Source organism: Dendrobates tinctorius, unplaced genomic scaffold, assembly GCF_039654945.1.
Source record: "Dendrobates tinctorius isolate UK_male_01 unplaced genomic scaffold, ASM3965494v1 ptg000272l, whole genome shotgun sequence".
Taxonomy (NCBI): domain Eukaryota; kingdom Metazoa; phylum Chordata; class Amphibia; order Anura; family Dendrobatidae; genus Dendrobates; species Dendrobates tinctorius.
The window spans coordinates 10,259,112-10,286,350 of record NW_027361939.1 but is presented as its reverse complement, the minus strand read 5'-3'; the positions used below and the strand labels follow the sequence as shown (position 1 = coordinate 10,286,350).

Below are 27,239 nucleotides of genomic sequence, written 5' to 3'. Positions count from 1 at the left end.
CAGAATGGTTTTTAACAGGGAAAAATGCAAAGTACTACATCTGGGCAATAAAAATGAAAAAAGCATATACAGAATGGGAGGAATAGGGCTAAGCAACAGCACATGTGAAAGACTTGGGTATACTAATAGATCACAGACTGAATATGAGTCAACAGTGTGATGCAGCAGCAAAAAAGGCAAATGCAATTCTAGGATGTATTAACAGAAGCATACAGTCTAGATCACGTGAAGTCATTATTTCCCTCTACTCCTCTTTGGTCAGACCTCATGTGGAATATTGTGTCCAGTTTTGGGCACCACATTTTAAAAAAGACATCAACAAACTGGAGCAAGTTCAGAAAAGAGCGACCAGAATGGTGACCGGTCTGCAAACCCTGTCTTATGAGGAAGGGTTGCAGGATTTGGGAATGTTTAGTTTTCAAAAGAGAAGACTGACAGGAGACTTAATAGCAGTCTACAAATATCTAAAGGGCTGTCACATTGTAGAAGGATCAACTTTATTCTCATTTGCACAAGGAAAGACTAGAAGCAATGGGATGAAACTGAATGGGAGGAGACAGATTAGATATTAGAAAAAACTTTTTGACAGAGTGATCAATGAGTGGAACAGGCTGCCACGAGAAGTGGTGAGTTCTCCTTCAATGGAAGTCTTCAAACAGAGGCTGGACAGACATCTGACAGGGATGATTTGGCGAATCCTGCTTTGAGCAGGGGGTTGGACCAGATGGGCCCAGGAGGTCCCTTCCAACTCTATGATTCTATGATTTCACCTTCCGGTGTGACTCGGGACTTCTTCTGCCCCTCCCGCGCCCTCCGGGGTAAAGCGGGGCGGTATGGTGCCGACCGGGGTCCTCCAGTCAGCTCCCCAGCTTCCTCCTTCCTCCCACGCTGCTGTACGGAGGCCGCGCGCACGTCGGAGGGGGCAGGCTCTCTACCGAAAGTGACGTCGGCGCGTGCTTCCGGTTTGCGTCCCCCAGCGTTTCCTGTGATGGGCGACTCGCCCCGGCACCCGGGGGCCCGGGGAATTCTATGGCAGCAGGGGTCGGGCGATCGTTCCACCCCAGGGACAGGAGGAAGGAGGGGCACAAAACAACCAAACGCTGCAACATCCACATAAGGGTGCCACAGACTCCAGGTAAGCGCAGTGTGTCTAGAGAGTGCAGACATGGATGTGAGAAGCCTTCAGCTGCTGCATCTGCTGAGCCCAGCGTTCCCCCCCCCCCCCCCCTCCTACAGTGAGTAGCAGGGCTGGTCCCTTATCTGTCAAACTTGGGTGGCACGGGTCTGAGTAAAACCGCTCTCTTACAGGAAGACAAGGCCTCTGTCCCAAAACCCCCCCACAAATGTGGTATCTGTGGTGCCAGGTTCCCTTCTGATTATAAAAAGTTATGCCAACCCTATACGCAGAATATTTTGCGCACCGAGCAACCCTCCCTGTTTGATAGCATAAAGACTCTCATTAGGCAGGAGGTTCAGACCTCCATGGCAACCCAGACCCCGGTGACCCAGGACCCTGCCCCCAAAAAGAAGAAAAGGGCGCCTACGGAAGCCGACTCAGATTCGGGGGAAGTCCGTTCCTCAGGATCAGAGGATATTTGGGAGAATGAGGGCTCCACATTCACCTCCAAACACGACGCAAAAAAATACTATTTCTCCTCTGAGGATATGGAGGAGTTGGTCTCCGTGGTGTGAAATACCATGGGAGTGGAGGAGGAGGAGGTCTCTCTCTCAGTCCAAGTTGAAATGTTTGGGGGGTTGAAACCCAGGAGTAGAAGGGTTTCCCGGTTCATGAATTATACAGAATTTGATAGCTCAGGAGTGGTCCTCTCCCGAGAAGGCACTCAGTGTGCCCTCTGAACTAAAAAAAAAAAAAACCGCTTTCCCCTCGAAGGTGACAACTCTATTTGGGAGATCCCTAAAATAGATGTTCAGGTCTTTAAAGTGACTAGGAAGACGTCCCTTCTCTTCGAGGATGCTTCCCAGTTGAAGAATCCTATGGATCGCAAGATAGCAAGTCACCTTAAAAAATCCTGGGAAGCTTCTACGAACCTGCTCAAAGTGAATATTGCATCCACTTGCGTCGCCAGATCTCTGTTCTTCTGGCTGCGTACGTTAGAGGACCACCTCTCAGGGGGTACCCCCAGAGAGGAAATCTTAGATTCCCTTTCCATCCTCCAGAAAGCAACAGGTTTTTTAGCCGATGCTTCAGGAGAAACGGTGCGGGTAGTAGCAAGGTCCCTAGTCCTTTCAAATTAGGCTAGAAGAGCCTTGTGGCTGAAGTCATGGGGAGGCGACATCACCTCTAAGACAAAACTCTGTGCCATTCCCTTCCAGGAGCACCACGTGTTCGGGCCAGTCTTAGATGACATCCTCGAAAAGGCTTCCGACAAAAAGAAATCGCTGCCGAAGCAGAGAGCCACCAAAAGACGATTTTTTCGTCCCTCAAGAGAGCAGTCCTCCCAGAAGGAATTCAGAGGGAAAGGCAAGATGGGACGATGGAGCTACCCGAAGGGGGGTAAAGGGAGAAACCTCCTTGTCCCCCAACAACAACAGCCCCCGGACAAACAGTGGGGGGTTGACTCACTCAGTTTTTCGCCCAATGGCAGGCCATGACCTCGAACCTGTGGATCCTGCATACTATACAGTCGGGACTGAAACTGGAGTTCAAACACCCCCCTCCCCCACATGGTTTAAGAGTCACCCCTGCACAGTCCCCAAGTCTCCAAAAGGTCCTGCTTCTTCAAATAGAAGATCTATTATGGGAAATAGTGATCTCGTACGTACCTCCACAAGAAATTGGCAGAGGACATTACTCCCGCCTGTCCCTGATAAGCCTGTGCTTTCCTGAGGGCTTTCTTATCATAAACCTGAAACCCCTGAATCGCTTCATCAAATACCGGAGGTTCAAGATGGAGTCAGTGAAATCGGCAATCCCTCTTATTGGACAGGGCTGGCAGATGGCTACGATAGACCTAAGGGACGCTTATTACCACGTCCCAATTCATCCGGATCACCGGAAGTTCCTGAGGTTCGCGGTCTCCCACGACCAGGGGATCAACCATCTCTAGTTCAACGCCCTCCCATTTGACGTATCCCCGGCACTAAGGGTATTTACGAAAATCATGAGGGAAGCAGTCATTTCTATCCGTCTTCAGGGGATATGCATTGTGCCATATTTTAGACTATCTGCTCATCGTCGCTCCATCGGTATCCCGGCTGAACCAGGACGTATCAAAGACCCTACAGATACTCGAATTCCTAGGGTGGATCCCGAATCTCCAGAAGTCGGCCCTTTATCCTTCCCCAAGGAAAAAATTCCTAGGGATCCTCTTGGATTCAGAAAAGAGGACGTCCTTTCTCCCCGAGGATCGTCAATCAGACTTTCGTCAGAGAATAATCTGATTCAGAGAACAAAGGGCACCGACTCTGAGGGATGCTATGTCTATCCTGGGTTCCCTGACATCGTGTATTCAGACGGTATCCTGGGCACAGGCACACACGCGAGTCCTCCAGTCATACATCCTGTTAAACGCAAGGAAGTATCCAAACAACCTGTCAAAAAGGATTCCACTTCCAGGACACGTAAAATCGGCCCTCTTGTGGTGGTTGAATTACCGGAACTTGAGACGAGGAATAAGCTGGGACCAGCTTCCTCTGAAAATACTATGTACCGATGCCAGTCTGAAAGGTTGGGGAGAAGTGGTGGAGGAGTCATACTTCCAGGGACAGTGGCCCCAGGACATAAGATCAAGATCCTCAAATCTAAGATCAAGCAGTCCATCTCCCTGGCATATTCTTCAAGAGATCTCTCTCCTCCCGAGTCGCTTAAGGCCCACTCTACTCGATCAGTCGCTACATCATGGGCAGCAAGAGGGAACGCGTCTTCGGAGCAGATATGCAGAGCTGCCACCTGGTCCTCTGTACACACCTTTACCAGACACTATAGAATGAATTTTAATAGGGACCTAACATTCAGCAGATGCGTTCTGCAAACCGTGGTCTCTCCCTAAAAATTAGTGTTGGTATAACTCCAAGGTGGCTGTCGTGGAAGGTGATTAGAGAAAACAGAATTAGACTTACCGGTAATTCGGTTTCTAGGAACCTTCCACGACAGCACTAATTTCCCTCCCTATCTAATATCTTTACCGGATGATTCCTGCTCTACTGGCGGTAACTATTCATGCTAGTATGTCCAGATAAAACACGGAGTTAGCAGGAAGGGGAGGGTTATTTAACCTCTTTGTGTTTCCTGTCCCCCATTAGGGCGGGGAGACAACCTCCAAGGTGGCTGTCGTGGAAGGTTCCTAGAAACGGAATTACCGGTAAGTCTAATTCTATTTTTGATGTTCCGGTGTGATGGAGGGAGCCAGGGAGGCATGTGTGCATGGAGTCATATTTGAGGGCCGATGTGCTTGCATCAGTGGTGCCAACTAGTTATCCTTTCATGACCTAAAACCAGGACTGTAAATCAAATTTTTGTCACAGGTTAAGAAAAATCTAACTACAGCTCTGGAAGCCAACAAATTGCTTGCCCATGGCAGTTAGATACAGAGCTGGAAAAACTGTAGTCCCTGAGGTCAGTTTCCCTGTAAATTCTACTGCAGAAAGGGTCATTTGGCTTTCTATAAGAGAAACTGATCTGAGATGCATGATGGGAGAAAGTTTCTTGTCAGATGATCAGGCCATGGTCTGTATCTTTCACTCTACATATCCTACTTAAAAACTGTCTCAGACTGGCCCACAGGGGAACAGGAGAATCCTCCGGTAGGCCCCTTTTTAGAAGGAATACAGAGGAGCAGTGTTATTACACTTGATTCACAATTTTCGGAAAAAGTTTAATCTAATTGTTCATTAATCAAGCTAGTCAACTTAATATTACATAAAAGGAAAAGTTAATTTGAGTATTAGGGGGACTTTGCCAACCCAGTCCGACACTACTTACAAAATCTTGGTATATTACAGTAGTTAATGTTTGTACCTGATGAAGGTACAACCACGGCAGTCAATATTAAGAGTTATATTTCTTCTCTCAACACAGCATTGCATTTTCTAAGAATAGAGAAATGACCATCGAGCCACGAAAGACAAATGTATTCATAGGCCAAAGAGTAAAACTCAGCAGTTCTGACATTGCGAGAATTAATAAATTGTACCATTGCCCTCAAGATATCCCCTCGGCAGGTAAGCACAAATCCAAGAGTCATCAATTGATAATCCATAGTAGTGCATTGTGTTGCACTAACAGCCAAGGAAATTGCTGCTGTTCTCTAATAAATAAGAATTCTTTACCTTAAAAAGTAGTAGCAACTTTTTTTTTTCTTCTACATAATGTTTAATCTTCTACGTATGATTCTGTGGATGACTGCTCCAAAAGAAGGCCTAAATGATTGTGTGTTCATTCTTGGAAAGTAGTGCATTGTTTTAAAGCTGTTTGCTATAGAAACTCTGCCACAGAAAGACTATTTTGGTCACCCTTGCAAATTTACTGGAGGTAATGATTTGCACAATCTTATGCACACACTTCCATAATATTTGCAGTATGCATTGCTCAGTTTGCAACGTGGGTATTTTTGGAGTCCCCAAAATGCTGTCTTGAAATATGACCGCAAAAGAATTCAGATTTCCACAGTAACGAAATCTGCTGTGAAAATTTGCAGCCTAAATTTTGAAAGTTCTCTAGATGTGAAATTGGGTCTTCTATACTGCATGTAGATAAAACTTGATAAAACTCCTCAATAACACTTACTGTAATAAACAACCACATAAATATATATATATTTTTTTTTTTTCCAGGTAACTCTAGAGTCATTATGTTTAATGAAGATGCTTCTCCACCTATCGCTGGTTGTTCTGAAACAAATCTGAATCCTTTAGACTTTTCTAATGTTGCGTTTACCAACTCATCGATGGCTTCTACCTTGTCTTCAAGTGAAGCACTGACTACAGTCTCTCCCACAGCTAATATATCTAATACTGGTACAGTTGACTTCCACACTTCTAGTCCAGAGCCCAAGTCTTTCTATGCTTTATTCCCAAATCAGAAGTCCAAATCTGTACTGACTGGTTATTGGAACTTATCGACACTGGAACCGACGCACTCAATTACAAGCGTGAGAATGAATCAAGGAGATGCTACAGTAGAGACCACTAGAAGAACAGCAACCCATAGATCCATAAAAGATGACAATTCCACAGTGTTTAACATTCCCAAGACAACCAATCAGGAACCAGATTACAAAAGGACAGGTTTTACTACTGAGATTTCTTCTTTAGGGTCTTCAGTCACTAATTCAGAGTTCAGTTCATCTGACAGTACAACAATGATTTCCACAGTTACGGAAAGTTCCTTGCTTAAGAAAATATGGTCGACTATAGACAATGCTCATACTTTGGAAAGAAAGTCCACTTTTCAAACTTTTGGAATTTCTCAGAGTGGTGAAATGCAACAACCGACCACAACTGAAAATACAAGGAGCTCATCTGGTTTGGTTGTCAGTGTGTCTTCTAATCTGGACAATGAACATGTAGAGAAAAATAGTTTCCTAACCATTCTCAGGAGAAGATCTCTAGCTGAGAAAACATTAGGTTCTGGGTCTGAGCACCGCCCGAGGGGGATACTTGGTAATAAATTAATATATTCATATAATAAGAGAAGGAAAAGTCCCAGCATCATTGAACCTTTTTGTGGATTTGAACATGGATTTTGTGGATGGAAGCAAAGCACTGAAGACGATTTGGACTGGAATCTTAGTTGGGGAAGTATGAATGTTAGTTCCGGACACTTTGGACCTGAGGGTTAGTTTGTCTTTTTTCATGTCTGCAGAATAAAGATTCCACATTTTGAAATGTTAAATTTTGATGTATGTTATCTTTTATTAGGCTTTCATCTGTCAGTAAAGCGTAGCCCAGAAATGGGAGCTTCAAGGCAAATAGCTTTACTTCTGAAGGCTATACTTCAGCCATCTAACTGTATCATGTTTTGGTATGGTTCCCTAAGCAATTATATAGGTAAGTTATGCAATAATGTAAACTTTTTTTTCTGTTTTTTTTTTTTTTTTTTTTTTGTTTTTTTTTTGAGAATACTAAAGATAATATTATAATGCAGCAAGTGGTCTTGCATTTCAATACATCGCCTTAATCGTTTTTGCATTGGAGACATGGCTTTAGTTATTACAAGAGCCATGATGGATATGGTGAATGCATTGTATGGTGCAGTGATCTTCAATCTTGGGCTCTCCAGCTGTTGCTGAACTAAAACTCCATGCTGGCGTTAGTTACAGAATAGATGAAGAAGCCGCTGCTATGATGGTTCTTGGTTGATACCATTGACAATGTTATATTGTGGCTAGATTTTTCAGTGTAAATTTTGGCCTGATCTGTTAAATCCATCCGCATGGAAACATCTGGAGGGCTAGGAACCTACCGTAATTGCAAGTGTTTCTCACAAAATTAGAATATCAAAAAGGTAATTTATTTCAGTTCTTCAATACAAAAAGTGAAACTCGTATATTATATAGTCATTATACACAGAGTGATCTATTTCATGTGTTATTTCTGTTAATGTTGATGATTATGGCTTACAGCCAATGAAAACCCAAAAGTCATTATCTCAGTAAATTAGACTACTTTATAACACCAGCTTGAAAATGATTTTAAAATCCAAAATATTGGCCTACTGAAATGTATGTTCAGTAAATGCACTCAATACTTTTGCATCAATTACTGCATCAATGCGGCATGGTATGGAGGTGATCATCTTGTGGCACTGCTGAGGTGTTATGGAAGCCCAGGTTGCTTTGATAGCAATCCTTCAGCTTGTCTGCATTGTTGTGTCTGATGTCTCTCCTCTTCCTCTAGACAATACCCCATAGATTCTCTATGGGGTTAAGGTCAGGTGAGTTTGCTGGCCAATCAAGAACAGTGATACTGTGGTTTTTAAACCAGGTATTGGTACTTTTGGCAGTGTGGACAGGTGCTAAGTCCTGCTGGAGAAAAAAATTTCCATCTCCAAAAAAGCTTGTCATCAGAGGGAAGCATGAAGTGCTCTAAAATTTCCTGGTAGACGGCTGCGCTGAATTTTTGGTATTGATAAAACACAGTGTACCTACACCAGCAGATGACATGGCTCCCAAAACCATCACTGATTGTGGAAACTTCACACTAGACCTCAAGCAGCTTAGATTGTGGCCTCTCCACTCTTCCTCCAGACTCTGGGACCTTGATTTCCAAATAAAATGCAAAATTTACTTTCTTCTGTAAACACCTTGGACCACTGAGCAACAGTCCTGTTCTTTTTCTCCTTGGCCCAAGTAAGACACTTCTGGCATTGTCTATTGGTCATGAGTGGCTCATCACAAGGAATGTGACACTTGTAGCCCATGTTCTGGATACGTCTGTGTGTGGTGGCTCTTGAAGCAATGACTCTAGCAGCAGTCCACTCCTTGTGAATCTCCCCCAAATGTTTGGCCTTTTCTTAACAATCCTTTCTAGGCTGCGGTTATCCTGGTTGCTTGTGCGCCTTTTTCTACCACACTTTTTCCTTCCACTCAACTTTCCATTAATATGCTTGGATACATCACTCTGTTAACTGCCAGCTTCCTTAGCAATGACCTTTTGTGGCTTACCATCCTTGTGGAGTGTGTCAATTACTGCCTTCTGGACATCTGTCAAGTCAGCAGTCTTCCCCATGATTGTGGATCCTACTGAAACTGAGACTAAAAAACCTTTTAAAATGTTTAGTAAGCCTTTGCAGGTGTTTTTTGTTAATTCTAATTTACTGAGATGACTTTTGGGTTTTCATTGGAAATGGATCACTCTGTTTGTAATGACTCTATAATGAGTTTCACTTTTTGTATTGAATAACTGAAATAAATTAGCATATCAGCAAAAAGTTAAGTGAGAAGCACTTGTATAGTCAAGCTGCATGATTCCAGCCAGATATGTTTTTCTCTGAAACACTGCAGCATTACAAAAAAGACAGGCCTCTCTCTATGTACTGTCCAAGAAACGCCGTAGAGTTTGAGTAAAACACACTTGACTGCAATCAATCTAATGGCAGATTCTCTTTCAAAAGTCAACCCAAAAGTATATTCAACAAAAACCAAGCCACATCAAGGAAAATTATATATAATTTTAAATCTTTCAAAATTAATAAATTCTCTGTAGCTTAACTGGCATACAGGAAAAACCAAAAAAGAAAAGCTAATCTAGAAACAAGTCTGCACACAGAGAACAGCATACAGATTGAATATTAAAATAAATTATTTCACCTATCTATCCAGCAAGTGCATTCTTGGCTCCAAGGGTGAAAAAACATAACCAGTTTTTCATTGGCAATTTCTTAATATCGCATTACCAAAAATACTGCATTTATTTAACATCGCTAAAGACTATACAAATTAAAGTACCCTTTTTTTTTTCACGACTGCTACTCCAATAGGTGGCACTAGAGTTCTAGTCCTGTAACTCTCTGAAGAGACAATTTGCATGCTTTTTTTTTTTTTTTGGCAGAGCTGGAGTGGTGCTGCTAATCTAAGTTCCCCGCCCCTAGTCTCATACTGACCAGCTGCTGTCTTAATCTGTTATTGGAGCCACTTCGGTTGCTCTTCTGCAGATTGTGACCTGCCGGGTCGCTCTAGTACTTGCTGGGAGAGCCGCATGTCACAACTTAATGTAAGTCTATGAGAGCTAGAAAAAGCAAGAACAATTGTCTCTCAGACTTGCATTGAGAGCTTGTGAATGTTACCTCTAATCTCGGGTCAGTCAGAAGTTTGTGGTGATAACAAGATGGTGACACTGGACCGGAGCAGCGTCTAGAAGAGCTGAAGACAGCAGCTGGCAAGTACAATAGGGTCAGTGAACTTAGATTAGCACCACTCCAGTGTTGAAATATATAAAAAAAAATTCAATTAAATTAAAAAATTTCCACATCCTTCATCCCGCAAGTGGATAATTCTCTCAAAAGCACAGTTATTTGGGAAGATGGTGATCCAAAGTCACTGCTATCCTTGTGTGTTTTAAGATCCTCATGTTGCTACAGTTGCTTGATAATTAATCTGATGGTGAGATGGACTGACAGACTTGAAGACCACATCTATTTGTGGCATTATTGGACTGGAAGATGGCAGTGGCCATACCAAGTGGGATTTGGAATGCCAGTTTTGTTAGTTGACCCGCTGGCGATATAATGATTTATATTTACCTTGGTCACTGATGGTTGTGGCAGGTGAATATTGTCCACAGTGTGGGATGTATTATGAGATGGTCGAAAGCAGTAGCAAGTGTCTGAGCTGCAACTCTACTAACCGTCCTGCCAGGGATGTATTAATTATGACACTATTGGCTAATATATCAATAATTGCTTCATCAATACACCCCCGAGTACTGCAGGAATTAAGCACAGTCATAGATAGACCACTATTTTTAATCTTTAAAGATTCCATAATAACAGGGTCTGTACCACAGGACTGGCGTATAGCAAATGTGGTGCCAATATTCAAAAAGGGGACAAAAACTGAACTTGGAAATTATAGGCCAGTAAGTTTAACCTCAACTGTGGGTAAAATCCTGGAGGGTTTTCTAAGAGATACCATACTGGAGTATCTGGAGAAGAATAACCTTATGACCCAATATCAACATGGGTTTACAAGAGAACGTTCCTGTCAGACTAATCTGATAAGCTTTTATGAAGGGGTAAGTTCCGGACTGGACCAAGGGAATGCAGTGGACGTGGTGTACATGGACTTTTCAAAAGCTTTTGATACGGTGCCACACAAAAGGTTGATACATAAAATGAGAACAATGGGGATAGGGGAAAATATGTGTAGGTGGGTTAAGAGCTGGCTCAGGGATAGGAAACAAAGGGTGGTTATTAATGGAGCACACTCGGACTGGGTCACGGTTAGCAGTGGGGTACCACAGGGGTCAGTTTTGGGCCCGCTTCTTTTTAACATATTTATTAATGACCTTGTAGGGGGCATAGAGAGTAGAATTTCAATATTTGCAGATGACACTAAACTCTGCAGGGTAATTAATACAGAGGAGGACAATTTTATATTACAGGAGGATTTATGTAAACTAGAAGCTTGGGCTGATAAATGGCAAATGAGCTTTAATGGGGATAAATGTAAGGTCATGCACTTGGGTAGAACGAACAAGTTGTATAATTATGTGCTTAATTGTAAAACACTGGGCAAAACAGTCACTGAAAAAGACCTGGGTGTATGGGTGGACGACAAACTCACATTTAGTGGCCAGAGTCAAGCAGCTGCTGCAAAGGCAAATAAAATAATGGGATGCATTAAAAGAGGCATAGATGCTCATGAGGAGAACATAATTTTACCTCTATATAAGTCACTAGTGCGACCACACTTAGAATACTGTGTACAGTTCTGGTCTCCGGTGTATAAGAAAGACATAGCTGAACTGGAGCGGGTGCAGAGAAGAGCGACCAAGGTTATTAGGGAACTAGGGGGTCTGCAATACCAAGACAGGTTATTACACTTGGGGTTATTTAGTTTGGAGAATCGAAGGCTTAGGGGTGATCTTATTACAATGTATAAATATATGTGGGGACAATACAAAGACCTTTCTAATGATCTTTTTACTCTTAGACCTGTGACGGGGACAAGGGGGCATCCTCTACGTCTGGAGGAAAGAAGGTTTAAGCATACTCACAGACGCGGATTCTTTACTGTAAGAGCAGTGAGACTATGGAACTCTCTGCCATATGATGTTGTAATGAGTGATTCACTACTAAAATTTAAGAAGGGACTGGATGCCTTTCTTGAAAAGTATAATATTACAGGGTATATACACTAGTCTCCTTAATATTGCGTTGATCCAGGGAGCTAGTCTGATTGCCGTATGTGGAGTCGGGAAGGAATTTTTTTCCCCAATGTGAAGCTTACTGTTGCCACATGGGTTTTTTTTGCCTTCCTCTGGATCAACATGTTAGGGCAAGTTAGGATAGGATATGGGTTGAACTAGATGGACTTAAAGTCTCCCTTCAACCTTAATAACTATGTTACTATGTAATAAATCTATGACTAGGAGGTGGACTATTCCTATGGCCTTTTTCTTAGGGAAGCATTATGAATCTCATCCTAACCATGCCTCAATGAGGTCCCTAAATGAGGTCCCTAATTGAGACTCTGCATTGATTATGTAACAAGGTGGCACGGGGTGGTGGTCGTGAGCGAGTCTATTAAGCAACGGTTGGTGAACACCCCGGCACCTTGCACATGGAGAGATGGGTACTCTCTGTGTCTGCTGGAATTCTAGTCCCATGAAGCACCACAGAGACAGTTCTTTTCTAACAGTTGAACTTTACATTACATAGGCAGCACAGTTCACACAGGGCAACATTTCCTGTACTTTCCCTGCCTTATGGGCAGACTCTGTTCTCTCTGCGCTTTCCTTTCCTCTGCCATCCGGGCAATCCCTCTGGACAGTCCGTGTCCTATCTGTACCTTTACTATCACCAGCTCCCTGTCAGCCCCTTGTCCTTCCTGGGGATGATCCTGATGAGCTGGTGCCTGACTGCACTATTCCCCAGCCTGGGGTCCCTTACTGCCATCCGCAACTTTACCCCCATGGCCTGTAACTGTATCCTGAACTGCATGCACCCTGCCCTTGGCAGGCTGCCCCAAAATCTGACACAAATCAGGAAGTGCCTGTCCTATACCTCCCTGCTCTGCTCTAACTCCTCCCCTCTAAATAACCACTTGCTGCCTGTACCAAAACTAAAAGGGCCTTTACACATAGCGATATCGCTAAAGCGTCACCGTGTGATTCTTACCTCCGACCGGCTCCCCCACTGTCTGTCGCTGATCGCGCAGCTCCATTTCTCGTCGGGTGCTTCCTGCTGGCGCCGACGAACAACGCGTGGACGCGGGCGGGAGGACGTCAGGATCGCTGCGTCTGAAAGGTAAGTAACGACCGCTGCTGCATCGCTGGTGAGATCTGTCTGTTTGGCAGCTCACTAGCGACCATTTAGCGATGCACCAGCAATCCTGACCGGGTCGTATCGTTGTCGGGATCGCTGGTGCATCGCTAAATGTAAAGGGGCCTTAACACTATTATCTATCCTATTCTCTATCTCTAATCTGCCCCCCTCTATTCTAACCCCACTACTACTCTATTAACTTCTATGCCTAATACTGAACATATACACAGTACATGGCCAGATACAAGACATCACAGTACATAAACATTACACTAAACATAAAAATGAGGAGCCACAGGTAATCGTGTGAACAGTGTCCAGAGGAGAGGAGGCACATGAGGTTCCCCACCACCTCCTTACATTTACCTGCCCTATGGTTGTGCTCATAAATTACTCGTTTTGCATATCTATCTATCTTCACAATTGATGTCCTGTTGAGAGAATTATATACCTGCAGGATCAAGGATTTGTGGAGATATTGAGTTTTTATATCTGCAATGTATATGAAGTGGCTATCTTGACAAGGATACACTCCGCCGGCACTTATTAGCTAGTGATCCGCATTTCTACCATCGTAGTTTATTTCATGGGATTTGCATATCTATTGTAGATTCTTACTTTGTGTTTACATGTTTTAGGCACTATATTAATTGATCCCTTGCTTAAAGTGAACCTGACCTGATACATGCTGCCCGATCCTGTGTGTACTTGTAGGCAGAGACCTGTCAATCCAGGGCAGCGGGTGAGGAGAAGCCGCAGGGGGCCTTCCTGCCTGAGTAGTGTCAAGTGCAACTCTGTCGCCAGCAGCTTTAACCCCTTTCTGACTGCAGCGCTTCACACATACCTTGTTGCATTCATACATTCAGTGTCCAATACATGCTGCCCACTGGTCGGGGGCTGACGGGTTCACTTTAATTTTATATAATATGTTGGTGGTCCAAAAAAAATATATAATTTATTTTTTAAGATTATTAAATTATTATTTTTTTTCCAATAAACTAGCAATGTTTTTTTAAGGTATGAACTTGGAGCCAAGAATACACTTTATCAGTATATTGTCCAAAAAAATCCTTTTGTAATTAAAATATTCATACAACAAAATTGTGTGTGTGCTTTCAGGCTGGCGTCGGCACGGCTGGCATTGTAGTGTGCTTTAGAACGCCGTGAGAAGGCTTCTCTACTTGCTACTGACTAGACTGGTTCAATGGTCATCAAAAAGACTAATCTCAATACATTAAATCTGCTTTGGGTGTAGCTTGTATTCAAGTAGAAATAAAGGGGCTTTCTACAGCCTCCTCAGCACTGTCGCTGAGCTCGATGATTGTCAATGCGATTAAACGGTTAACATCTGAGCAGAAGTAGAGAGCTGGCATTAGCCCCGGGGGAAGTAGAGTGCCTGCTCTGTTTTTAAGGTATTTTGGAGCATTTAGAGTCCATGTTTTTTTTGTTTTTTTTGTGGAAAAGCCCTTTTAAAACCTATTGTCATTTGTTTTTTCTTTTTCAAGGTACTCTGAATATATATATTGCAACTTCTGGTCAGAAAAAAACCCTTTTGTGGTCATCTGGTAGTCAAGATCATGTGAAGTGGACGAAAGTCAAAATAATGCTGCCACCTAAACTCTTGTATAGTAATGCCCATGTGAGTAACGATTTATTGATTAATATTGTAATGCTATATATCCTAGGAACTGTCACTGTCATTCTAGAGCTATGTGTTTGTTTAAAATAATGGAATTAGTCTTACCGGTATTTCGGTTTCTAGGAACCTTCCACGACAGCATATCGGAGGATGTCTCCCTGCCCTAATGGGGGACAGGAAACACACAAGAGGTTAAATATCCCTCCCCTTCCTGCAACCACAAGTGTTTTTTCTGTACACAGTAGCAAGTATAGTTACCACCAAAGTGCAGGAATCATCCAATAAGGACATCAGATAGGGAGGGAAATTAGTGCTGTAGTGGAAGGTTCCTAGAAACCGAATTACCGCTGTAACAGGCCAGATTAACCCCCCGCCCAGAATATACCTTGGGTAGGCCAGATTATACCCTGGGTATATTCTGGCCTAGGCCAAACTATACCCCGGGTTATAAATTGACCTAGGCCAGTTTATACCCCTCTGGGAAAGAATATACCCCAGGTGCTGTAGACCAGTTTTTTCTCTTTTGAGAAGCATCAAAAACGGGGCCCCAGGCCGCACTCAGGGGCAGAGACAGCAAATTGGTTCCCAGGCAGCGCACAGAGCCCCCAGACATCGCACAAGGACACCAGACATCAGGATTGAGTGATATACTCAAGAACGGGGTTCCAGACATTGCACAGGGTGTCCCAGACAGTACACAGGGGGACACAAACAGCGCACAGGGGGGCAGAGGCAGTTTCACCCCCCTGTGCACTCTCTGGGGCCCTGTGCACTGTCTCTGCCACCCTGTGCGCTGCCAGTGGCCCGTGCGCTGCCTGGGGCCCTGTTTTTGATGCTTCTCAAAAGCGTGAAAAATCTGATCTACAGCAGCTGGGGTATATTCTGACCCGGAGGGGTATAAACTGGCCACTTTAACCCCGGGTATATTCTGGGCGGGAGGTTAATTTGGCCTGTTACACCTGCAACACTAATTCTATTTTCTCTAGTCACCTTCCACGACAGCCATATCTGAGTAGTACCAACAACTAATTTCTTAGGGAGGGACGACAGCCTGCAGAACTAGTCTGCCAAATCCCTATTGAAATTTAGTCTATAGTGTCTAGTGAATGTATGCACAGACGACCAGGTGGCGGCTCTGCATATCTGCCCACGATGTTGATACTGAACGAGTAGAATGGGCTTTCAGAGATGTAGGAGGTGGAACATAGGATAGCTTGCCTGATCCAATTAGCAATTGTATTCTTTGCTGCCTTCTTGCCTTTATTCTGTCCGGAAAATTGAATGAATAAATTCTGGTCAATCCTCCAATTTTCAGTCTGTTGGCGGTAGAAGAGAACCACCCTACGAACATAAAGGGTGTGGAAGACTTCTTCCTTCGCACTGGAGGGATTTGGGCAGAAGGAAGGTAGTACAATGTCTTGGACTCTATGAAAATCCGAGACCAAGTTAGGCATAAAGGATCTAACCTCACGATGATGCTATCCTCCATGATAGTCAAAAAGGGCTCCTGTATTGATAGGGCCTGTAATTTTCCTACACGCCTCGCGGTAGTAATCGCTACTAAAAACACGGTTTTAAGTGTTAAGTTCTTTAAAGTCATGGATGACAGGGGCTCAAATGGATCCTTGGTTAATCCTCTAAGAACTAAATTAAAGTCCCAGGGGGGAACTTTACTACGAAGTCTAGGACGAATCCTAGTCGCGGAGGTCATGAAGCGTTTGACCCATCGATGGCCGGCCAAAACTTGATCAAAAAATGAACTAAGTGCTCACACCTGCACCTTTAGGCTATGTGCACACGTGCAGAATTCCCGCAGATTTTATGCGTTTTTGCCACGTTTTTTGCTGCAAAAACGCATAAAATAAGCAACCCATTGAATTCAATGGCATTCCGCACATGCTGTGCTAATGCTGTGTATTTTTCTAAGGCGGAATCGCATCGCGGAAAAATACGCAGCATGCTCATTCTTTTTGTGGATTCACGGGAATTCCGCACACATAGGAATGCATTGTTCTGCTTATTTTCTGCATGTGGCTATGCCCACCATGTGCAAAGTAAGCCGAAAACGTGTGGATGGTACCCAGGGTCTGGAGGAGAGGAGACTGTTCTGTTCTATTCTATTCTATTCTGTCCTCCAGGCCCTGGGTAGCATATCCCTGTAAAAAATAGAATTAAAATAAAAAATCGTGATATTCTCACCTTCTAGTGTTCCCAGGCCTCAATGATGCTCCCGGCAAGTCCCGTTCCCAGCGATACCTTGCAACAATGACCTGTGATGATGTAGCGGTCTCGCGTGATGCTACGTCATCTGGGGTCATTGTCGCAAGGCATTGCTGGGAACTGGACTTGCCGGGAGCATCGCTGAGGCCTGGGAACACTAGAAGGTGAGAATATCACGATTTTTTTTAATTATTTTTAGCATTATATCTTTTACTACTGATGCTGCATAGGCAGACTCAATAGTAAAAAGTTGGTCACACTTGTCAAACACTATGTATGACAAGTGTGACCAACCTGTGAATCAGTTTTCCAAGCAATGCTACAGATCGCTTGGAAAACGCTAGTATTCTGCAAGCTAATTACACTTGCAAAACGCTAGTTTTTTGCGGAAATTACGCATGCGGATTTCTTGCGGATTTCCCGCAGCAGGGAGTTGCGGAATTGCCGCGGCAATTCCGCACGTGTGCATACAGCCTTAGTGTACTGGGTGTGAGTCCTAGATCTAAGCACCTTTGAAGAAAATCTAAGATCTGTGCGATGTTGGGATGGAAGGGATCTGGAGTATTTGGGAAACACCAGGATGACATTTTTTTCCAAACTTTCCCATAAATGGCGTTAGTTACTGGTTTCCTACTCCTCTGTAGAGTTTGTATTACTTCTTCGGAAAGGCCTTTAGGATTCCGTCTTCAATAGCCAGGCTGCAAGGTTCAACCTGCGCAGGTCTGGGTGTAGCAGAGGACCCTGGTGAAGGTCGGTCTTCTGGGGCAGAAGTATTGGGCCTTCTTGGGCCATGTTCACTAAAGCCCCTTACCAACTCCTTCCTGGCCTCATGGGAGAAACCAGGATTGTGGTTACTTGCTCTGATTGTATCTTCTGCAACGTCCTCGCTAGCATCGGAACCGGTGGGAAGGCGTAAGCCAGATCGAACTTCCAGGGATGGGAGAGGGTGTCTACTTCCCACGCTATGTCGGTGGGACTGAGTGAAAAGAATGTTTTCACTTTTGCGTTCTGACCGCTGGAGAAAAAGGTCCACATCGGGATTCCCCCACCTTGATACCAGGGACAAAGACTGCCTGGTCCAGGCACCATTCACCCGGATGAACATCCTTCCTGCTGAGGAAGTCCGCCTGCACACTGTTCGATCCCTTTAGATGCACCACCAGCTATTAATCTTAGATTGACATATTTCGTGCCTCCTTGGTGCCGAAGGTAGGCCACTGTAGTCAGGTTGTCTGAGTAGACGTGTACATGGTGATTTCAGATGAGAGCTGATGCTGCTTTTAACGCTTCCTCTACTGCTTTTAGTTCTCTCAGATTTGAGGAGCTGGCCCTGATGTCTGGGGTCCACAACCCACGAAAGTGAGACCCCTCCACTATAGCTCCCTAGCCTCTCTGACTGGTGTCTGAGGTGAGTATTTTCAGGGGAAGCGGATCCCAGGTGACTCCCCGCTGAAGGTTCTGGGAGTCCAGCCACCATAGAAGAGAAGCCTTCACGTGACTAGGAAGGGGGGGGTTCTCTTGGTCAGCGCTTTTTGATACTTCTTTGAACCCAGGAGTACGTAAGACTGAAGAATCAGAGTATGGGCTTGAGCCGAGAAGACTGCCTGGATGCACTCCGTAAGTGATCCTAGGATAGACATGAAGTCTTTCAAGGTTGGCGCTCTCTGATCCCTGAACCTGGAGATTCTCTGAACAAGGTCGAGTTGTCGTTCCCTGGGTAGGAAGGATGTTCTCTTCTCTGAATACAAGAGAATTACCAGGAATTTTTTTCCTCGATGAAGGACTGATTTCTCCAAATTTGGGATCCAGCCTAGGGACTCTAAAATTTCCAGGGTTTTCTCCATGTCCTGGTTCAGGCGAGGTATGGATGGAGCCACTATTAGAAAGTCGTCTAGGTACGGAATAATGCAAATCCCATTGCCGAAAGATCATTGCCTCTGCCATAATCTTGGCAAAAACGCGTGGAGCTGCCGACACACCGAACGGCAGGACATTGGATTTTTGGAAGTGCGCCTGCAAGGAGGTAACTCTCAGGCATTGAGGGAGAGGACTCTCAAATTCCAGTCTCAGTCCATCGCGAATGGTGCGGAGAACCCATTGGTTTGTGGATATGGACTGGCACTGAGCCAGGAAATTCGAGAGTCGGTCCCCGACCAAAGAACTGTCATTGTTTGTCTGGGGTATTTTGCTGGTGGGGGACAAGAATGTTTCTGCCCATACCACCGTTTGGATAACTCCACTGGCCTGTCTTGCCCTTTCCCTTGAATTCCCTCTGGGAGGACTGTTCACAGGGGGGACGAAAAAACAATTTCTTAGGCTTATTTCTGCTCGGGAAGCAATTTCTTTTTATCAGCTTTCTCTAGGATATCATTCAGGGTTGGGCCAAATACATAATGTCCCTGAAAGGTCCCTCATACCATCCGCTTCTGCATGAGGGTCCTAGGAAAGATGGTGGCAGCGAAGGAGGCAATTCCGTTTGCCCAGTTCCATCTCCCCCCCCCCCCCCCCCCCCTGCAGCACGCCCTGTTATCAGTATGGGACAAAAACCCATTCTCTCTCGATTGCCGGTTGCCCATGCGGGTCACACAGGCACTCGGGTGGTGGACAACCAGTGCCTCACTTCTCCAGGGTAAGCCCTTTCCCCCAGACCATTGGTTGGTGGTGACAACCGACGCCAGCCTCCTCGGCTGGGGAGCGGTTTTTCGTCACCACACGACCCAGGGATGGTGGTCGCTGCAGGAGGCACGCCTCCCAATCAATCTGTTGGAAATACGGGCAATCCGGCTAGCTCGACAGTTTCATCCCCTTCTAGCAGGCCGGCCCCATTCGGATTCAGTTGGACAGCGCCACGGCTGTGGCTTACATAAATCATCAGGGTGCACCCGCAGCAGTGCAAGAGGCTCAATTTGAACCGTTACAGGAGGTCTCTTTAACCTACCTTTCTTGGAAGGTAGCATTTCTTGTGGCAATAACGTCAATCAGGCGTGTCTCAGAGCTGGCAGCTCTATCCTGCCGAGCTCCGTTTTTGGTCTTCCACAAGGATAAGGTGGTCCTCAGACCAGCTCCTTGTGGATTTTTGTGATAAACTCACCGTAAAATCCTTTTTTCCGAGACGCTCATTGGGGGACACAGCACCCACCCTGTTAGCCAAGTTGGCTTCTGTTTTGTTTAATATACTTTTGTTGAATGACAATAGGGTGGTGTCTTTTCTAGACATGTTACCTGCATTAAGGTTGATATTGGCTGATTTTTGTTCTCCTACTGCTTTTGCAACAAACTGATTCCGCCAGCAACCGGGGCGAGGGTCTATACGGTGGAGGAGGAGCTAACCTCTTTTTTTCACTTAGTGTCAGCCTCCAGGTGGCAGAAGCATACACCCCACAGTACCTGTATCCCCCAATGAGCGTCTCGGAGAAAAGGATTTTACGGTGAGTTTATCACAAAAATCCATGTATCCTTTTTAAGGGCAAGGACCTTGTCTCCCTAAAAGAGCGAGAGAAAGGTATACTAAGTCACCCATAATCTACCAGGACAGTAAGGGGACCCACCCCACTGCTTACAGTAGGAGGGTGAACGCTGGACTGTACTGTGCAGATACAGGCAGTCAGGCAGTACGGGTTTGTCACCGTCCATGGTCAGTCTGTCTTTCACCTGTACAGATAATGACCTCACCTGGACGCCCCCAGACCTGGATTTAAGTAATTGAGGTACTTCTGCGTGTTCTGTGCTCCTCCTCAGGGTTCACAGGTGGGAGGCCGTGTGTCGAATGACCCCAATCCAATGCAGCTGTCCCAACCCCCCCCCCCCCCCGGCCAGTCAAGCCCAAGCAATAGCAGGCCACGCGTGGAACACAATAGGAAGTGAGCCAAGTCCGGTCAACGTCAACCCCCCCCCCCCCCCCCCGAGAAGGGCGGGATGGGGTCCCGAGTGCCATAGAATATGGAGACGGGAGCAGCCTCTACAGGACGAGAACGGAGCCCTCGACCTCGGCTGGCTGGCATGTCAGGTAACCATAACAGTGCCCTGGCAGCACTATCCAGGACCTCTTCATGCCCCATAGGGAACAGGAAAAACACTGGTCGTTGCAGGAAGGGGAGGGATATTTAACCTCCTGTGTGTTTTCTGTCCCCCATTAGGGCGGGGAGACATCCTCCGATATGGCTGTCGTGGAAGGTAACTGGAGAAAAAATATAATATATATAGATTTTTATCCTAAGGTTGGCTGTTGTATTATAGACACTTTTTTATTTAGTATTATTGCAAACAAAAAAAAACTATCTGCACCCTTTCAAAGTTAATCAGCAGGTTTTTACCACCTAATCAGAGAGTAGAGATGGAGACTCTCATTCCAGTGATGTCACTTACTGGGCTACTTGCTGTAATTTTGATAACAACAGTTTTATCAGCAGGAGATTCGCTGGAGGACTAGTTAACCTGCTGCATGATAGACCCTGATATTCATGAGCTCTGCATAACCCTGTTCACAAAACTTATTGCATACACAGAAATCTGCCTATTAGTGGTGTGGGCTTGGTTATGCAGAGCTCAGCATTCAGAGGACTGCTAGGTCTGCAGCAGAGAAAACTGATTTTTATCACAATGACATCAAGCAGCTCAGTAAGTGACACATCACTGGAATTGAGGTCTTTGCTACTCTAAATGGAATCAGAAGGTTTTGCGATTCCCCATCTGAGAGCAGCATAATGTAGGGGCAAAGATGAATCTCTGAAGGGAGCCCTTTTTCTGGACATAGTGATGGGTGCGATTTGTCAGATGTAAGCAAGTCGATCTTTCATGTACTTATTTGTCTGATCAAGCATCATGTATGAAATATCTATACTAAACTGCTAAGGAGGAGGATTAACTACTAATTTTTTTTTTTTTTTTTCCTTTAGGTGGTTGTGGAAGGCGTTCTAGGACAAGCGGATCTGAGCACCATTGCTATTGATAATCTATATGTTGGGCAGTGCAGGTGATGTAAAGTTGTGTTTTCCACATAACACAATAAACCTTTTAACACCAGCCTTGCACGGAGAATGTCTTGCTGCTTCACCAAATGATCAGTAGAGGGCGGTGATGATGTAGAGTTTCCTGTGCTATCCTTGGTGCTGAACTAAACTGGGGTTAATCCATGGGTTAACACACTGATGGGTTTTCTGGCACACAGGACACATTTGTTCTACTTGTTCAATACACTAAAGCGGAACGCTTGGTATATATTGCTACAATATCGCACATTAACTGGTGCATTGTGTCACTGACTAGAGCGTTGGTGGGAAGTTTGCTATCTGGGTGAAATATTCTAGAGATCAGCTATAAACTGTAAAAATATCTATATTCTTTGTACATCAAGTGGTGTATATCCCGGAGGCTACGGCATTAATGTCTGTGCAGTGTGACTGAAGCCCCCGATGCTATTATCTGGATGCTGGCGAGATTAGTACCAACGCTCCCGGTGGTTTTGTAAGTAATGTGCAGTCACTAAACTCTCCGCTCACAAATAAACAGCAGGAGGAAATGCTGTGCGGAACACATTTCCCGAATAAATCTGTATAGTGAAGAGGATTCGATGTGAGACTCCCTCCCATGGAAAGAGGGCTGAGCTGTGGAGTATGTGACATCACTCTAGGGCTGGAGAAACTAAACATTCAGTAGTTTAAAAGCTCAGAAAATCTGCATTTCTCACCTCGGTGAGAGGAGGGTTAGCAAGGAGATACTCTTGTAAGGATATTTTATACAACACTTGGATATATCCGTGACCACGAGGACTGACTGACTGCCTCCAACTACAACCTGGTCAGCTGAACTTTTCATGAAGTTCTGAAAACTTCTAGACTGCTCTGAAGAAGGCTTTGGACTGATGGAGACTGAACATTTTAAAGTAAGATTTCCTTAGCCTGGACTTTTCCTGTCCTGGAAGATCTGCCACTCTTTCGTTGTGGTCCCAGACATGGCGTCCACCCTCTTTTACTCCATACAAACCACCGCTGCTATAGCAGCAATCATTACCTTTCTCATGCTTTGCACCATTTTTGGAAACGTATTGGTGATTATTGCCGTTCTCACCAGCCGTTCATTAAAAGCTCCTCAGAACCTGTTCTTGGTGTCTCTGGCTGCGGCCGACATACTCGTGGCTACTCTGATTATTCCCTTCTCCTTGGCTAATGAGCTTATGGGATACTGGTATTTTGGGAAGACTTGGTGTGAGATGTACTTGGCCCTGGATGTTCTGTTCTGCACTTCCTCCATAGTGCACCTATGTGCTATTAGCTTGGACAGGTACTGGTCTATCAGTCAAGCTATTGAGTATAATTCCAAGAGGACTCCTAGGAGGATAAAGTGCATTATCCTAATGGTCTGGACTCTGGCAGCCTTAATTTCATTGCCACCGTTGATTTACAAGGGTAAAAAGGAAGATCACAAAAATGAGAAACCTCAATGCAAGCTGAATGAGGACCCTTGGTATATTTTGTCCTCCAGCATCTGCTCTTTCTTTGCACCCTGTCTCATCATGATCCTGGTGTACCTAAGAATTTACCTGATTGCCAAACGTCGGAGCAAGAAGAACAAGGAGGGCAACAGACCAAAACAAAAGTCCTGTGCTTCAGTTGACAATCAGACTAAGCGCTGTGTGGAGAACTTTCCTGTTCAGACTTGTACGACTCCACAGGAGAAGCCTGATGCTGACATCAATTGTGGTGGTAAACTAAAGTGGGACCATGCCGATCCAGCACTGTCCAGCAAGGTCAAAGAGACAAATGGCCTTGGGCCTTCCATCATGGACACTGTTGTTACACCCAAAGGCGTTATTCTGCTGCCAAAAAAGTCACGAGACACTGTCTCCACCACAAAGAAGAAAAGCCACATCAACCGGGAAAAAAGATTCACCTTTGTCCTGGCGGTGGTCATTGGGGTCTTTGTCTTGTGCTGGTTTCCTTTCTTCTTCACCTACAGTCTAGGAGCCATATGTCCCGAATTGTGTTACATCCCACAAAGTCTATTTCAGTTCTTTTTCTGGATAGGGTACTGTAACAGTTCGCTCAATCCGGTTATCTACACCATCTTCAACCAGGACTTCAGAAAGGCTTTCCGTCGGATTCTTTGTAGCCATTGGACACACTCAGTCTGGTGACCACCAGCAATGGACTACCTATTTATTGTACGTTGGAGGCAGAGACGTAGGTGTATTAAGAGCTTAGATGTAAATATACTAGAAGAACCAAATGCTATATATATTTACTGATGATGGCAAATATCTTCTGCTGTGTTTGTCTGCCAAGCTGAGCTTGGTCAAATAAACAGTTTACATGTGTGCTCTACATCTGGTATTGTAAATGGTTAATTCCATTCAATGTATTGCAATCCTAACTTTTTATCTTTTTTTTCCTAATGTTGTAATTGTCAATGAAATTGAGTATACAACTTTTCTATAAAGGTAAATTTTACTTTTTTTTTATTCTGACAGATAAAAAAAAAAAAAAAACTTGACTGTAATCGAATGCAGTAGATTTACTTGCAATTCTGTAGATGCCGTGATATGCTTCTGGGCCATTCTTCATTGCTAGGTAAATGCATAATGCAAAAAATAATAGCGCCCAAAAGAATTAAAAACCTTTTGGCCCAGGTTATCAGTGATGTGATGTCGGCTCATTAGAATGTGTTGGGGTTTTTTTTTTGTCTAGCCGGTAGCTGTATGATAACTTCATCAACGTCAGAACTAAGCTGCAGCTCTGAGAAGGAGGAGGATGGTGAGCGATACTGATCTGTAGGGTGAACAGGCCAATGCCTATTAAAAGCCCAAATCCTGTTCTCATACACTCTGCAACCAGGCTCTTGATTAATTTCTGTGATTGCCCAGATGTCACAAGCCTGGTGCTATAGTGACAAGATGTTTTAGCAACCATAAATGACAGTAGAGTAAATTATCTGTAGGTTATGCCAATGAAAAAAACATTAACTGCAGCCCTATCAGCAAATGATTATTTAAAAACTTGCTAAGGATTACTAAAATGGTACGCTGTAATTATTATTTTTATGAAGTAAAGGTCCAGAATAGGTCAAAGAGCATGGCAACGATTGGCTGTTGAACTCTTTTACAAGCTAAATCAATTGTGGTGGTAACCTAAAGTGGAACCGTGCTGACCCAGGATGCTTGTCTTGTATGCATTCGGTAGTAGCAAGCTTTGTCTCTTTTCACCTATTACTGGACTAAAATCCCCAGTATGTCCTGAGAGCCAGCCATTGTTGGAGAGCTATAGAATGGAGACAACAGATCTAACAATTTTCAATATGTCTTCAGTGTCCTTTCATAATCTCATAAGTGGCACGAAGACTTGGTACTTCACCATCACCACCACCATGTTGCCTCATGGACATCTTGCTTTGCTCCTCATCAGTGTAGAGCAGAATTACTGGCCATCACCATGAAACAGCAGATTATAGAGGTTGTCCACCATTTTAAAATGAATGACCTATCTTTAAGATGGGTCATCAATGTCTGATTGTTGGGTGTGAGTCGCCGGCAACTCTGCCGATCAGCAGTTCTTGATGTTGGCAGCCAGAGCTGCTCAGCTCCATTGATGCAATAATGGCCACTACAAGGTAACGCACAATCGCCCAGTACTGATTTTGAATAGGTGGCTTACGGGCAGTACCCGACCACCGCTATGATACCCGGCTGCAGCCGAAGGGTCCATCATTCACATTAAAGTATTGGACTATCCTTGACTTCTAGTTTGGCAATTATCCCTGGTCCATGTTATAAAAACTTTTTAATTGGGTAGATCTTGAATTATAAGGTAGCCACTCCTCCAAGATTAACCCTCTTGCAGAGTAAGGAACTTATTTCCAGGGCTTTCTCCCATGGAGCATTGTCTTTAAGACTACCTGCTGAGCTGGTCTCTTTGAGGAGAGTTGGTACTCCAGGCCCCCCCCCCCAGGTTTTATAAGGGACAGTAATATAGGCGTTTTGTTATTTTTTTTTTGTTTCCACAAGAGTGTGAGTATGTAATTGCCAAAGCCAAAAAACCCCACTAACACCTAGATAATGATCTCCTTTTAGGGTTTTATGCTATGATGGCTGCTTCCTCATATCAGAGTAGAGGAATGATTGCAGAATGGTAACACTAATCGGCATCAACCACAAATGTGCTCCATCATTCCCAACCAGCCAAATGTCAAGTCCTCTACTTTTCTCAACCCATGCGAATGTCTTCAGGGGGTTTTTGCTTCTCCCCCAAAGCCTTTTATTATCACTGAATAAAGTCCTTAAATGGAACCTGTCATGGTGATAATCCTACTGATGCTAGTGTTATGGTTGGGTATGGCCTACCAAAACCTTTTTTTTTTTCTTTCTTCTCTGTAAATCCCTTGTGCCATCAATGAGAAATAAAACATTGACCTTACATGCAAATTAGCCTAGAAGTGCAACTGGGGCGTGTTCATGTACAAGGACCGGTGAGATTACAGCCTATAGTGGCTTTATTTCTTGTATGATAACCTTTTTAAGTTCCAAAGATAAACTGTAATGAACTATGAGACCAGAACTATTGTACAAATTCAGTCATATGTCTACAATAAAGTCAATGTCCAAAACTTATAAAGGATGATATTATGTGAGATTATTGGAGAGGGCAAACACTCATGGAATAAACACTTAAAACCCACCAGAGTGGTGCTTCTAATCTAAGATCCCTGACTGTAGTCTTATACTTACCCGCTGCCGTCTTCACCTTTTTATTAACACTGGCGACTAGCTGGAAGTCGAAATTAACGGTCACAAGCTCTCAATGCAAGTCTGAGGGCCAGAGTGAGGATCTCATAGATTTGCATTGAGTTATGACCTCTGGCTCGCTCACTAAACAACGGAGCCATCTGGTAACTCAAACTACTGGACACCGACGGCAGAGTTGGCGATAGAAGGTGAAGACTGCGGCTAAGTATAAGACTGTGGGGCAAGGAACTTTGGATTAGAAGCACCACACCATTGGTAAAATAATAAAAAAATGCTGGAGTGGTGCTTTTACTGCAGTCTGCTTTACGCTTGCTTGAGTTGATTGCTAACCATGATTACTATATTGCATCCTTTTTCAGATTATGTTATAGGCTTAATTTGGATATAGACACTTTTTGGTGACCTTTTAATTTAAATTCATGTACTTTTGGCTAACATGCACTTTGTAAGGGCTTCATTAAACAGTCTAGACCATTTTGGCTTCTACAGACTCTGTCACGATTCATAACTGATTCTGAAGCATAACAGTTGAATCTCTCAGTAACAATTATCTCTCTTCTCCTGTACCATCTATTACACTGATTTCACTACGTTTCCTACATGCACTTAAACAAAAAAAACCTCCGGTGTCAATATCCCTTTAATAAGCTCTTTCAAGAGGATCTGTCACTTGCTCAAAAAAGTTAAATGTCTTGTAAAAA

The 27,239-nt window shown here is 44.2% G+C and overlaps 2 protein-coding genes across 2 annotated transcripts in view; both read left to right on the top strand.

Annotated features, from left to right (window-relative positions):
- Positions 1-21,827, top strand: part of ASTL (astacin like metalloendopeptidase) — a 99,469-nt gene extending 77,642 nt beyond the window's left edge. Inside the window, exons 8-12 of the mRNA XM_073559524.1 lie at positions 5,039-5,181; positions 5,794-6,795; positions 6,880-7,008; positions 14,452-14,585; positions 21,701-21,827. Of these exons, the coding sequence (XP_073415625.1) occupies positions 5,039-5,181; positions 5,794-6,795; positions 6,880-7,008; positions 14,452-14,585; positions 21,701-21,781 (1,489 nt within the window). The 3' untranslated portion in view covers positions 21,782-21,827. The remainder of the gene's footprint in view (positions 1-5,038; positions 5,182-5,793; positions 6,796-6,879; positions 7,009-14,451; positions 14,586-21,700) is intronic.
- Positions 21,828-21,860: 33 nt separating this feature from the next.
- ADRA2B (adrenoceptor alpha 2B) lies at positions 21,861-27,014 on the top strand. The gene has a single exon (XM_073559527.1). It carries the CDS (start codon positions 22,756-22,758, stop codon positions 23,935-23,937), a length of 1,182 nt encoding a protein of 393 aa, XP_073415628.1. The 5' UTR covers positions 21,861-22,755; the 3' UTR covers positions 23,938-27,014.
- Positions 27,015-27,239: the final 225 nt, after the last annotated feature.

Coding starts and splice junctions, on each gene's coding strand:
- ADRA2B (XM_073559527.1), top strand. CDS start 22,756: ATGGCGTCCACCCTCTTTTACTCCATACAAACCACCGCTGCTATAGCA.